The following is a 15,311-nucleotide window of genomic DNA, read 5'->3' as shown; positions in this document are numbered from 1 at the left end:
TGGTGAGTTCTGGCCACACATCCTTAGGTGTGGATGTGAGGGGTTGTCTGTCTATGTGTGGCCCTGCGGTGGACTGGCGACCTGTCCAGGGTGTACCCCGCCTTTCGCTCGATGTAAGCTGGGACTGGCTCCAGGTTGACGATGGATGGAACTGATGAAACTAAATATGTGAAATATTTTTCTGTAGTTGGGGGAAATGTAGTTACATAAGTCAGCATTAAAGTTATTGTTCAGTGCTTTTGACATTTCTGTTTTGAGTTATGTCATACCATACGAGCATTTCTAAGAATGAAGAAAAACAAAGGATGTCACGTGTTGAGTGTTTGGTTTATGACAAATGAGAAAAGACTGTATTTTACTGTCATTCTATTGTGTCAGGTTGAATCATTGTTGTTGGCACTGTAGTCTGCTGATGCCCTTTGGGCAGTATCAAAGGAAGCATAGTGTTTGTTTGCTTGTTTGTTTTGGATGTGCATGTGTGCTTGTGTGTTTACTGAAGGGGAAAGCGACGTATAGGCATGGGGATGAAGAGCAGTGGCTGACTGCCATCTCACCAAACCATTTAGATGTGCGTGATACTGTAAGCGCAGAGTGGCTCCGCTATCAAACAAACAGACACGCATACACACACATATGTGTCTGCCCCCCGGGCCCTTGTGGCGAGGTGGAGTGCATTAGCCTTCTGTGCCCTGGCAGGAGAGGATGTTGAGGGGGGGGAAGGTGATGGGGGTAGGGGGCAGCAGGGAGGTTGCTGCGGTGAGGAAGTATGCTCAGTGCAGCACACGCGATCTGTCAGGTGCTGCTGCCACGACGGAGGTCATCAACCTGCGTGCCCAGCCCGCCTCTCTCTGTCTCTCTCTCTCTCTCTCACACACACACACACACACACACACACACACACACACACTCTTTTGGCCACATGCTTGAAACATGCATCTACCTTCAAGGGATCCTCACACACACAAATGCTCACTTACAAAAACAAACAGCACGCAAACTCACATCTGCCCATATGTGAGTCAAAGCCCTCTACACAGGGAACAACACTTCTTTCTACTCATGTTTGAACTTAATATACCTATATAAGGTATTTTCCTTTCTTTACACTTTTCCCTGTCATCCTTTCATTCTAACCCTCTTATCCTTCACGCCCACTGAGCTGATACTGGCTGAACCTTGTCTGAAAATACCTGCAACATGACTACTTCTTGACTTTAGTGACACTTTCGGTTACAGGTTCCCTTTGCTAAGGTTTCATGCACTGTACTTCACTGAAACAACTTGTCTCTGGTAGTTTAATACAACCTTGGAATGACAGCAGCTCCAACACTGGACTCTACTATTGGGAAAGCTACATATAAGGCAAATACAATTGTTTCATTTCCCCCAAAAATTCAGTCAGTGAATAGTTAAAGTCACTACTAACTCCACCGTTGACCTGGTGGAAGTATAAACGACCATGTCTCCTCTGACAGTGTGCAGTCCTCTTTGCAGGCGCATTGACCATTGATTAGAAGCTGCTAGTGCAGCAACAGAGGGATAGGTGAGGGATAGGTATCAGTATAATTAACTTTAAAAGTATCTTTGATTGTCTTAAAAGAGTACTCCACCAATGTAGCTGCTAGTTTTCAAACTTGTAGTGACATCACTTGAGGCAATTAATTAGATTTTGCGCATTTCCCACTGGAGCCAGAACTTTATCCACATATGTAGAGGTACTCCACAAGACCTGTAAGCAGACTGATGGGTGAAATCAGTCAAGTTCACCTTAAGTAAGTCGTAAGTCATTTATGGCAAGAATAAACAATGTATCCAACATATATGGTATGTTCATTTTGTGAATTTGTTGGAACATATGAAATTAATCTTAAATTGTTCAAATAAATCATTAAAGCTAAACAATGTTGTCCAATATACACCACAAAAAAGAATTAAGGCTCTTTAAGAGATACAGATTTTTTTAGCCGGTGCATATTGTAATGATAGATATTTAAGTTATAATCATTCAGTGACCTCCTTTGATAAATGTAATGTATTCGCATTCCTTCATTGTATCTCGACCTTTAGAACACATATCATTTTCAAGGTTATACTTCACTTTTGCTTATCTCTGGTGTGGCAGATCTAAGGTTGTACTTCTTCCCTCTACTCTTGTATGCAGTACTTATCTGAGTACTGATCTTATCTGATCTATTTATTTACTTCATCATGAGTAAGTGGAACTGTGGAGCTAGTAACTATGACTAGTAACTGTGTGTGGGTTTTCACTGACTGCTTGGCTCTTTAAAGCAAGGGGCCCATTTTATTGAATATTGAAGTATGGACCATATGTTATCCATTCATTCATCCATCCATCCATCCATCGTCAACCGCTTATCCTGCGTACAGGGTTGCGGGGGGCTGGAGCCAATCCCAGCTTTCATTGGGCATATGGTCATCGCCAGTGACCATATGTCATTAAAAAATTTATTTGGGAATAAATATAGTATTGAAGAAATTCATCAGCTGGACAAAATGCAAGAATAATAACTGTGTTCTGGAAGTTAATATTTAAGCAAAGTTAGCACAAATGTTAATAAAAATGACTCACAGGGGCTCAGGGCTGAATGTCTTCGGTGTGTGTTTCATAGTGTGGGTGTGCATGTCTAACTAAAACAGAACTTACAATATATTAAACACAAGTAGATGCTAAAGTATGATTTTGTTTGCTTGTCAACATGAATGCCTGTGGGCTCAATGACTAAGCACAATGTTACAGAGTGGAAACCTCTCTCTCTCTTCAGCCAAGGACAAAACATCTTCCAGTATCTTCAACCAAGTCCAGTTGCCCTTGACTTTAAGCTTCGTTGGATAACTATGTCCTGGATGACAGAGAGAGAGAGAGATGACTATGAATCTTCATAGACATCTCTCTCTCTCTCTCTCCCTTCTGCCTAACCCTTATATAACATTAATATTCCCAAGGTCCCTCACAACCTGGTTGAAGAGTATTTATCACCAAATCACAATTTCTTAAACTGGCCATGTTTTCTAGTTTGGAAAGAATTCAGGCAGTATTTTAGCTAGGCTCAGCAACAGGCAGTAGCACTACCTATTTCCTCCTCAGAAGCAGGAACTGGGTGGCTGAATAACCTGTGGTAGCCTGTCGCTCTACATTCTTTCCAACCTGCAGCAGGACCTGCAGGCTGGACTGAGATAATCTTGGTGGAGCTGCGTCGCCCTCTATGGACAACAACAGAATTACAGCGGCATTATCAGCACAAAGAAGCTTCAGCGCAGCAGATTGTAATTCTCTCCAGTTATTCTGTGTGGCACTGGTAAGTATGATTGCTGAATAAATACATGAAAGGCCATCTCTGGCTAACGTTAAATACTGATTGATATAGTTGTTAATGATAGTTGAAAGCCTTCACAACTGGACTTGATCGAACTTGATGCCATTTTCTCAAACCTAAACACACTCGTCTAGAAACAAACAAGCCTGTGCAGCACTTTTAACTATCAGACACAGTATTTGGCAAGTGTTTGGACTTCTGGAGGTGTTTTAGATAGGCTGAGAGGGAGTTTTGATCAGTTTTTAATTGCCTGGCATAAAAGGCTGAATGGACCATTTCCTGGTTCTCAGTTAAACGATTAGCGAGATCAAAGAGGACACTAATTGATATGACACACAGTGAACCCAATGAGCACAGCCTCAGGTCAACAAGACACCTACTCCACCCACAGGAATGTTTGAGAGTATGTACATGCACATGTGTGTGTGTGTGTTTGTGTGTGTGTGTGGACGCACTCACCTCTCCTATTTGAATGTGTGTTTCGTCAACAGACTGTGAGTATGACTGAATGATCTCCTTCATGTGGAGAATGTGGTTTTCTTCAATGTCTTGGAATTTCTGTAACACAGGGCGAGGGGAGTTACGGCATGGCGTTGAAAAAAATCATTCAGTCACTAAAAATCAAATCGAATGCATACCAACAAATTTGCATCATGGTGTCAATCTCATTAGATATGCTTGAAAACAAAGATATGTCCCTGCCACTTCCTGTGTGTCTGTTTGGGTAGTGTATGGCGGCTTGCACACACACATATACCTCCTCCCATAAGATGTAAATTATTTAGTTTATGAGATACATAGACGGGCGGTAGTTTTAGACTTTCAGCAGTAGTATGGTGAAGATCACAACCTTAAATGCGTGTATTTACTTCCATTTGAGTCTGACTCTGGGGTTTCTGGGGTAAACCAAGGGGAATGAGTATAAATAATCATAAACTGGTAAATTACTGTATGGATGGAGAGGAAGATGAGCCTTTCAAACCACAAACACAGGATGTAGAGCCACTTACTACTGCATCTACACTCCAGAGACATGTGCATAAATAAGACTGTACTTTTGTCATTTCATCACGATAACAGCTAGCATACTCTCACAAACAGACACACCCACCCATCCACTCAGACAAAGAGAACACACATGTAGGAGCCCCAGTGATGTCAGAGAGCACATGTGTTCAGTGTTTATAACTCATGTCCACATGTGCTTCGTTTGAGATGAGCCATACACTGTGATCCCAGGGAAGCAGAGCTGCAACGGCGCGTTCTCTAGGGGAAAACAAAAACGTTAGGCTAACTGGAACCATTTCTGGTGGCGGAGCTGCTGCGGTGCAGGAGGATATGGGGGCCAAATTCTGTTGATCTGATTTTAATTTGGAGTTTATCTAATCAGGCTTTCAGATGGATCCAATCAGGGCTTTCCACAACGATTCCGTTACAGAGGAAAAAACACAATCTGGAGATGATACAGGGCACGAAACCTGGATCACACACACACACACACACACACACACACACACACACACACACACACACACACACACACACACACACACACACACACACACACACACACACACACACACACACACACACACACACACACACACACACACACACACAAAGGGCTAACAGATTACACAATGAAATTGTTGCATACCACAGAGACAGACAATAGACAGAGTTTGTGAGCACATATATTTCATTGAATCGCATGCACACAGAACAGGCAAAATCAGTTATCACAATACCTGTGCAGTTTCTGCCATCTTCTGTTCAAACTCTGACTTAGCTGTGGCATATTTCTCCACATAAGACTTATAGGTCTCTGTGGCTTTTTTGGCTTTCACTCCAGCCTGCAAAATATAAACAGACAGATTCATGGCCATAAGTTTATATACTATACACAATATCCCTCTGTTTTCCCAGATCAACTGACAAATCAGCGTGGAAACTAAGCTCCACTTAACATCTGAAGGCAAGAAGCTTTTGAGGTTTCTGTATAGAGTTGAGTGTTCAGGCACTTCACCATGCCTTATTACCATACTATGATTATGTGGGTGTGTACATGCAAATGTGACCTCCCACCTTGTCCACATCTCTCTGGGTGGCCCCCTCCTTGCGGAGGCGCTCCTGCTCCACAGTTTTGGCATTGTAGATCTCCTTGGACTTCTGCAGGGCCTGAGAAGTGGTCTGGATGTTCTGTACGGCCTCCAGGGTGGACGCCACCTCTTCTTTTGTCTAGCAACAAACAAATGTCATGTACAGTAACTCAGCTTAAGGCTGACTAAATAATAAGTGCAAGTGTCACCCGCAGTTCTACTAACTATGGAGTTGATTCTTGTACAGTTTGACATTAACATAATACACAAAGTGAACACTTGTCTTGTCCTGGAATCTCCTTGTTAATTATGACAAACCAGACAGAGGTCCTTTATTGCTGTAGTAAAACACTATTGTAGTTCCTCTAGTTCATTCTCCAGCACAGTACAGCGGGAAGCAGTTATTATAGCAGCTATTAAAAAATGCATGGCACTGCATTTGTTCTATTTGTATAGCTCTTCACATCGACATACTTGAACACAAAACAAGAAATATAATCATGGGGTAATGACTTGCAATTACAGTGGCCACACAGTAAGCTTGGTCATTTCTTTTACTCATCATCATCACTTAACCCTTTTTGCTACTCACTTTGACACAGTTATGTTATAATGTAAACAGCAATGGAGTGAGCAAAAGAAAACAAAATTGGTGAAATCCTAAATTCTGTACAAATCACAAGCACCTACTCCAAGATGGGTGTTTATTTTATTTTATTATTCACACTGCTTAACTACAGTATGTGCTCTATGTGCAAGTTAGCCAAGAAACACAAAGCAGAGAGGAACAGGGAGTGTGGAGATGTGACGGAGGGAAACTGTGACAGCCTTTTTGTCATGCTAAAAGCACAAACACAGCTCCGCTAATTCCAAGTTCCTATTTTACTTTGTGTTCTGTGGTTTCATGCATGAGATATGAGCTGATGGTGTGCCTCAGCAGGGAGGAGAGATGGAGGAGCGAGGTGTAAATAAATGCTTCATAGAATAACACTGCACGCTACGCTGTCTCAAGATGGAATCAACTATTAAACAATCTGCTTTTCTTGTGGAGAGTTGACTTCTAGTTCATACTGGAATGGGTTTATATTCAAACTGTTACATTTTCCTCAGTGAAGACTAAGTTCTGCCCCATTTCAGCAGTAGCATCAAAAAAGCCACATGATACCAAGCCCTAGCTAGAGGTTCCCTAATTCTCCATCTCCTTACCTTTTTGTGTGCTTTGGCCTGCTCTTCCACATATTTCTGAACTTCTTTTATCAGTTCCTGTAGTTTCCTCACTAGCTCCATGTGACAGGTGGCCAGCTTCTCTGTTGAGCTCTTGAACACATCCCACACTGGAGCAAAAGTCCTGGGATAAAGGACGAGACTTCAGAGGCAAGAACATGGGCAAGACCTTCTTATGTTAATTCACACTGGTCTTTTCTTCAGAAAACTGGAAAGCTGTTTACACTCACCCAAGCTGAGAAAAGTTGCCAGCTGACTTTGCAAGTTTGGTCATAGACCTGGCATAGGCCTCTTCAATAGTACTCCTGGGGCAGGGCAAAACACACACAGAGATAACTTGTTAAATCATTATAAACGATTACAAACAAACGTTTAACAGACCCAAGTTAACAGTAGCATATGTCAATAATGTCAAGATAACAAATCTACCTTTAAAACCTATTTTTATGTAGAGCATGGGAAGTATTTCCAAAGTATTTGAAACTAGGGTATGGCTCAAATAGGGCATGTCTCTAAACAATTGAAGATATGAGCCAAAAACACAGACTTTGAACTTGCAACACAAATGTTTGACCACATGCACTGTGTGTGGGCAAATAAATGTGGCTTGGCTTGTGATTTGTTCATAAACCTCATGTTGAATCTGATACAGTATGAAAGCTATTGTTTGCATTCCCTGCTTCTCTCAATTTCCCTTTTTATTCCTTCATTCTGCAGCAAAGTGACAGGAGTAAAAAAAAAAATAAAGCCCAAAGAAACCCAACAGAAAAAACGGCAGTGTTACAGTGAAAGCCTGAATTATGCATGTCTCATTTAGCCAGCCGCTCGCTCTCTCTCTCTCTCTGCAGTAAGAGGTCAGCCAGGGGGAAACAGGACAGACATGCACACACAGAGACCCACAAATACACATACATCATAAACACACAAACAAACAAACATCCAATAGAGGACCAAGCAAACACACACACACACACACACACACACACACACACACACAGCACAACGCAGAGGATGAGACTAGCTAAAACTGCATGACAGGCTACATTCCCACTTCCACATCTTTGTGTGAGCTCAGAATAGCAGTTTATTTTTATACGTTATCATATTGTAAATACTGCCAAATTTCTAGGAATAATGTCTGCCTTTTAATAAAACCATTAAGGAAGTTTTACACTTTTAAAACCAATTGTGTGTTGCACACTACAGAGGCACATTTTACAGAGGTCATTATTCTACACAGCGCTTCACACCACTTCTACTACTACTTTAAAAATTGTTCGTAGTTACTGTTACTGTATATATATATATATTTATTACGGTTAATGCTTTGTTTGTTGGAGGTTGTATTTTATGTTGGTTGCCACATGCCATTCGGGTCTGGCCTGCCCAAATGTAACTTAAGGCAGAGACGCTTTTAGTTCGATTGTAAATCTGTGGGATAAGATATTTTTTTGTTACCTTTGTTATTCAATGTAGACATATATAAAAGTCTTTTGACCACAGATTTTCTTCTTTAAAAGAAGTAGTGACCTGAAGAAGACTGTCAAAGCATTGTAAATCAAAATGTTGACTATGTTTTAACCATAGAAAACTGATCAAAATATTAAATCTTACAGTTTTTCTCTGTTGCTTCAACACTATAAACAGGCTTTTGAACTAAAATTTCAGAACCATAACTCCATTTTTCAAAAAGCCCACTCATTTCCCTAAACTCGCCACATAAATCCCTTCATTTCTCATTGCCTACACCATGTGGTAATTGAGAAAACACTAACATTCGATATTGTTCACTCAATCAGCACAGGTTGAGGTCAATTAGCACACAACTACCCAGGTGGAAACACAAACAGTCAAAATGTATAACACACCAATCAAAAGCTTCAATAGATAGATAAAAAGGGCCGGAGTCAGTTCATTCAGTTTTGCAACAATGGATCCACAGAAATCTGAAGGAAGAGGTAGAGGACGCCAATGAGGAGGAGGAGCAAGAGGGGGAAGAGCACGAGTAGTATGGAGAGGAGTAAAAGGTGAAGGAGGAGTAACAGTAGGAGTTGGAGGAAGAGATGGGATAGGAGGAAGATGAGGAGTAGGAGGAGGCGATGCAGGAGGAGGGAGGAGGAGGAGGTGGTACAGGAGGTGGAGAACAAGAATCGTTGGCCGGTCTCAGACCAACGACAGGACGCTGGGGCAGAATAATTTGTCGTTTAGTGTGTTGTACTGTACAGTACACAAAGGAATAAAAAATATGTGAAAATGTATACATTTGTTCTTTCTTTTGTGTTCATTGTGTGAAAAGGTTTTTGAGGGAGAGAATCACAAGCAACATTACTTATAACTAGTTTTTGTAGTATTGTTTTGAATTTATGTCACCAGTGTGTAAGACTGTGTTGTACTGTGTGTGTTTTTGAGGGCTTGTGTGTTATGTCTGAGGTCAAAGTTTGGTTTTTCAGCAAGACTGAAAGGTTTTGAGTGGAGAGCTTCATTTTGACCTGAAAATAGTATGTTTGGGGAATTGGGTGAGAAGTTATGGATTTGTGTTTAGAGTTTCGAGATGAGAGGCATTTCTTTAGTGGGCTGTTCATAAAAAGAAATGGACATGCCCATTGCTGAAACTGAAATAAACTGTGACAGCTCAAGAAAGATCTTGGAAGACAAACAAAATAAGTATTAAATCTTAAGAAAAACATTTTACTGTCTCTTTGTATGGTTTAACAGTTGGACGTTGCATGTATTGTATTATTTCCTGTTGGTATAAAATGTTATGCAGTATATGTTGTTTTGTATACTAACTGAACATTTTGACAGTAAGTATGTAGTACATACTTTATAGAGTTAGTATGTATTATGGATTTGTGATGAGATGCAGTTGAATGATCTAGAAAAAGCGAATGTGTGAACCTTGGGTTAAGATTACATTTAGTCTTCTTCAGGTCATTTTGTTAAAACATTCAGTCATGTCCACTTAGAAGAAAAGAACTAGGAATGAAACTGTAGTACGCGGGTATTTTTCAGTGTAGCTAACAAGCAACATAGCATCGACAAGAGATGGAATGGATGTGTATATGCCTCTTGGAGATTGCTAATGTTGTTTTAGCTTAAAAGGCTTCTGGGAGTTGGGTCCCTTGTCGACAGATGGTAGGAATATATTAACACAGTGCAAAGAGCTTCTTTCTCCACCAGAGGGAGCCTCAGTGCAGTTTTTCAGAAGGGGAAAAAACACCACTCTCCAAGGCTGTGAACTGAAAACTTAAACCAACAGTTCAAGTGGCACAGTGTGATTACAATTACGATCCCCCTAAGCAATAAAAGCACATATGGTAAACATTATATTCATCTCTATCTGAACTCTCCATCATGAGTGAAAGGAATTACTGTAGATGTGCTAAAGATTGATTAATTAAAAGTAAAACTTAACAACTTCCATAATGACAAGAAGCTGATTTCCCTCATGATATTGCCATAATGTTAATGTAAAATAACATTTGAATTGTCATGACCACAGTTTGTCAAGCATATCAAACACTACACCAGTGTATGAGTGACTGAGTGCATTTACCGCAAGTCAGGTAGATAGTGGAATCCACTGTTGAATTCCAGTGGCAGACCATTTATCATGTGGCAGGCTATAAACATACACCTCTGACAGAGTGAAGCTAATCTTTATGGGGGTGGGACGGATTTGAAAAGAAGCTATTATTATATGCTGCAGACACTAAAAGTGAGTAACATAACGCCAGGTTACAAGTGGGATAAGGTTTAAGTGTCTTTCACAGCTTTACATTTGCATAACATTCACACTCATCGACATCTTCCTTTAGTCACAATATTGAACCTACTGTGCAGGTTAATTCTCCTCATAAATATGGAGGCTCTCGATTAGAGAGACTGATAATGGTAGAACTGGAGCTGAATTATACCAGCAAACCAGCATACCAGCAAACTAAATTAGCTAATTCATTTCACTAGTTAATAAACAAAAATGATAATTAATTCACAATTTTTCCAAGCAATAGTTTTGCAAAAATGCTGTAGATTCAGTTTCTTAAATGTGGTGATTTATTGCTTTTTTGTCATAGTGAACTGAACATCTTTGGGTTTTGGACTTTTGGTCAGACAAAACAAGACATTTTAAGACGTTTCTGGGATTCTGAGAAGTTTTGCTGGGCATTTGGGTATTGATACAAGCACAAAACAAGGAAATGTTACTGCAGGTGCTGACTTGGAAATATACTAACTGATGTAGCACTGAACAATTAAAAAAAAATCTAATTGTGATTATTTTGACTGAAATAGTAACGAAATGATTTGCGATATTGGAGGGAATGATCATTTTAACATGATTATTCCCATTTTCATTGAAAAACATATTTAAATGATTAGGGTGCGACTTTGCAAAGATCTGTACCACACAAAGATGTTTTCTTAAGTCTGTAGAATATGATGTGTACGCCAGGACATCTCTGCAGCAACACAATATTTCATTTAAAATAGTATTTTGACATACATTTTGCCTTTAACAAATATTTCACATCATGTGATTTGAAAATTGCAGTAGGCCATACTGCGATTTCAATAAGATTTCGATAAATTGTTCAGCCCTAAACTGAAGTGTATCGGTCTAGAGTGGCTTACCTTTCCCTGATGAAGTCTGTCAGCTCCTTGGAGGAAATTTGGCCATGCTTCATGTTATGGTAGAGCACATCAAAGCCATTATTTTTTTCGCCCTGCATTCCATAAAGACAAAAAAAGAATGCAGATAGATCAGTCACCAGAACGAGCACCAAGCCTAACAACCAACAACAATACCTCAGTCATTGATAGGATATTACCGTGAGGGCTTTTTCTAAAAGCAGCCTTCTAACTGTCTGCATAGTTTCCAGGTGCATTTGCAGCAGCTTTTGGTCAACCATTCTCATCTTTGCCATGTTTGAGAGTAATGGATGTTACAAAGAATTTAAAACGGTGGTCGTAAGGTCTAAGGCTTGAGCAAAAAATATAAGAGATAGCCAGAAGAACTGTCTGTGTTGCCGTAACCATGCCACTAGGTAACGGTGTCCAGTTATACAGATGCTTTAAAAATGCAAAGGTACCTCTGAATAATTAATATGAATGAAAAATGTTGGGTTTACATTTAAGAAAATGTAATCATAAATTACCATACCCTTATAGTACAGATATAGTGACACCCTACTACTACTACTGATAATAATAATAATGATGATGATGATTTTTGTTCTGCTTATTTAAATACTCAATGACTGTTAACATAGTAAACAGGATACACAGAAAAATAAATAAGAAAGAATAAAACAAATTGAATTGCAAGCTATGGCAAGCAAAACAATCTCAATGAATTCAAAGGACAATATAACAATAAATCCAATTATACAAAAGTTTGCTTAGTGGAACTCCTTTAAAACTAAGCTACCTCCTGTATTAGAGCTTGGCTGATCAATTAGCCAGGTCCATAAGTCGATATTAGATTATTTTAAATACTACAGTGTTTCCCATTAATTAACGAGACCATGGCGGCCCACCACAGTCTAATTTGCTCATCCATAGTTTCAGAATGAACCAAAAATATTTTTACACATCTCATATTAACATTTCAGACCTCTAACGTTGTGTTTTGTGGGCGCTGAGGTCATTTAGAAAGAGTGTCACCATTACATAGTTTGCACACCAGAAAGTAATGACAAGTGGATTTTGTATCTGTATATGTCCAGGTCAGCATGTAACTTGATCATAACTAAGAAGAAAAACAAACAAAATAAATCTCAGGGATATGTGTTAAGATTTGTTTTAATGTTATGTGCTATCAGCTGATACACTATCAGATTTTAGCCTTGTTGTCACTTGAGAAGAGAAGAAGAACTTCCTCATTGGCCTCCATTATTCAGTGAGAGAGGAAACATACATCATGGCTTAAAGCTAAGAAGTGCCCATTTTTTAAAACACTGATTATCTGAGATAACAAATACCATAGACGGTCACAAGACTGAACTACTATCCAACAGATTACAATAATAACCACTGAAATAATGATTGTGATAGATTAACTGTGACGTCTTGTAAGCAAACTGATAAAATATAATCTAGAGGACTGAAGTACTAGCTCTCTCAAAAGTGTCAAATGATGACTGAAATAAATAAGTTAATTTAATACCCCCTCTGTTCACTGCAGATCTTCCTCATTCTTGTCTAAATCTGGGGGCCAACTTTGATTCCCCTCAATCCGAGACTGTCACAGATTATTTCCTTGTTCCTGGAGCCGTCCTCTGTCAGCAGTTTGGTATACAGGCTACAATATCAGTGCAGCTCTAACAAATCGGTTTAGCCTTGTTTTTCCACATTGACAAAGATGAAAGGTCAGGATGGTTGTGTCAAAATGAAGCTCAGAGCTCTGATAGGACTATATTTACAGAGCAAATAGACATTAAAAGGAAAAGCGTCCTTCTCTAGGCTACAGCTCGCTGGCCTACTTTTAACCCCAGTGAGCAGACCACTGAGATGTGCTTCCTGTTGTAACAAGATATGTGTAAAAAAAAGTACAAGTTTAGCAGTTACCCTGCCTTTAGCAAACAGCATGACAAGCAAACTACTGTACACATTTAATGTGATGAAGCATGAGAAACTGACGATAACACTAACCTTACACAACACTTACACTATACTGCTTAAAATGTAAGAAACACGATGTGAGGGACACACTGACAATTGGCCAATCAGTTGACAAAACAGGGAAGTAACAAAAGTGAGTGAAAACATACAGCTCCAACAGAGCGGAGCAGCAACAGGAAGAGAGTCTATTCTGTGCAGCAACTCTACTCATGTGGAATGTAATATCAATGATGAATACAAACGAAAAAAGAAAAAACAAACACAGGAAGCAGCTCAGGGCGTTTTGGACATTTCAGCAGGTTAAAATCCTGGGATAGATTCTGAACAAAATAATCCTACAAAAAGGAGCAGCTAACAACCTTGAACAAACCTGAAAAATCTGAGATTTATAATTTAACTACAAATCTCTGTTTAGTTTTCAAGCTATTTTAGGGCTCTACAGCTACATCTACACATGCAGCTGCAGGGAGAAGTAATACCAGGGAGCCACCCAGTTTCTCAATGTCTTCGTCTGGACACTCATTGATGAAAGCCCTCGTACTGGGTGTTTAATATTCCAACCACACATTGTGAAATTCAGAAGTACTCATTATGCTTGGATTTTGATGGAGAAGTTTTTAAACCTCTGTCCCACCCCAAAGGGAGAATACCATGCTGAGAGGTTTGCACACGTCAATCACCGCTTGTTTGAGCAATAGCACAGTTTGAAGCTGAGACAGCCCCCAAAACGCTGATGCAAAAAATTAACAGTGTCAGCTGTCCAACATTCAGTCTGTGCCAACATTATCACTGACAGAAACAGATCCCAACATGAATTTAAAATCCTGGCTGTGACACACTACGCTACGTCTGCACTGCACAGACTGCAGGAGACCCACCCTCTTTGTATGCTTTAGGCGGACAAAAAGAAAAGTAGATAATAGTCCAGCAGCTAGACTTTTTATGTCACGGTTGAATGTGCACTAATGCTTTTGCTGGGAAGAGTGATTTCGATCATAACCACGGGGAAGGCGAGCTTGAGTGGAAAAAGCAGCAACACCACTTACCTGTCTCCTTGAACACTGACGTAGACCTCCTGAGGGTTCATGGAAGTTATAGGCTAATTATTATGTCAACAAAAGCTTAATGTTTGCCTCTCGATTCTGCCACCTCTTTCCTGAAGACATTTTAACCCTTTCCTTTCTAATCATTCATGTTCACTTCTGTGGGCAATATTAACAGATAATTATTTTTTGTATGACTACTGGAGAGTTGGATCTAAACTTGTGCGCTATATGGTGTCTGATAAAATTAAAGACACTTCACTGTAAATCAGCCTCTAAGACCACACAAAAACACACTACTTGAAGTTAGTGAATTAATCGATGGGCAAAAAAATGAATCAACTACTTTGATAATCGATTAATTACTAAAGTAATTCTTCCAGCAAAAATACCAAACAGCCCCTTGTTCTAGCTTCTCAAATGTGAAACTTTGCAGCTTTTGTTTGTATTATATGATATTAAACCATAATATCTGTGGGTTTCAGACTGCTGGTCACACAAAACAAGCAATTTGAAGATTTTAAAGCTACTTGGGCCAAAAACAAGGAAATTGTATGGCCTATTTGCCATGTTAATGTTTTGTCTTTCAGTAAAAACAAATACAAGTTTAAGACTACAACACACAACATTAAAACAACCGAAATACCAAAGGACACTCTATCTAGTTTCATATCATGACATAGTTATAATGATATAATGCCCTGCCTTCTCATCAGCATAAAGATTCAAAAGACAATACGATATTTTAAAAACAAAAGTATGAGATGCAGCCAGTGGTATAATCAAATGGCTTTGTTCAAGTCTTGGTACCACGAAGCCAAGCTCAGAAGACACACCACAGACTTCTTAAATACACACTGGATTGTGTTTTCACACACAACAATAACATTGTGATTACAGAGTAATATCAACACAAAAAGAAACGGTTACATGGCTGACACCCTTAATCTGAAATACCACCTTCAAGGACAGATAAACAAAACCAGTGT

At 39.5% G+C, this 15,311-nt stretch overlaps 1 protein-coding gene across 5 annotated transcripts in view; it reads right to left on the bottom strand.

Annotated features, from left to right (window-relative positions):
• Positions 1-15,311, bottom strand: part of fcho2 (FCH and mu domain containing endocytic adaptor 2) — a 42,307-nt gene that overhangs the window by 22,959 nt on the left and 4,037 nt on the right. For 4 of the 5 annotated variants that reach the window (XM_038733016.1, XM_038733012.1, XM_038733014.1 and 1 more), the window contains exons 2-7: positions 11,291-11,382; positions 6,889-6,963; positions 6,641-6,782; positions 5,421-5,573; positions 5,084-5,188; positions 3,795-3,893 (exon numbers count right to left, since the gene is read on the bottom strand). In XM_038733016.1, the coding sequence (XP_038588944.1) occupies positions 3,795-3,893; positions 5,084-5,188; positions 5,421-5,573; positions 6,641-6,782; positions 6,889-6,963; positions 11,291-11,382 (666 nt within the window). Of the gene's footprint in view, positions 1-3,794; positions 3,894-5,083; positions 5,189-5,420; positions 5,574-6,640; positions 6,783-6,888; positions 6,964-11,290; positions 11,383-12,824; positions 12,975-15,311 lie in introns of those variants that run through there. The other variant, XM_038733013.1, reaches the window with a different exon arrangement.

This window comes from Micropterus salmoides, unplaced genomic scaffold, assembly GCF_014851395.1.
Source record: "Micropterus salmoides isolate LMB-PRFRI ecotype aquatic unplaced genomic scaffold, ASM1485139v1 Ms_hic_scaffold_20, whole genome shotgun sequence".
In the NCBI taxonomy this organism is placed as follows: Eukaryota; Metazoa; Chordata; class Actinopteri; order Centrarchiformes; family Centrarchidae; genus Micropterus; species Micropterus salmoides.
Note: the sequence above shows the minus strand (reverse complement) of the source record. Positions and strands in the feature narration are given on the sequence as shown.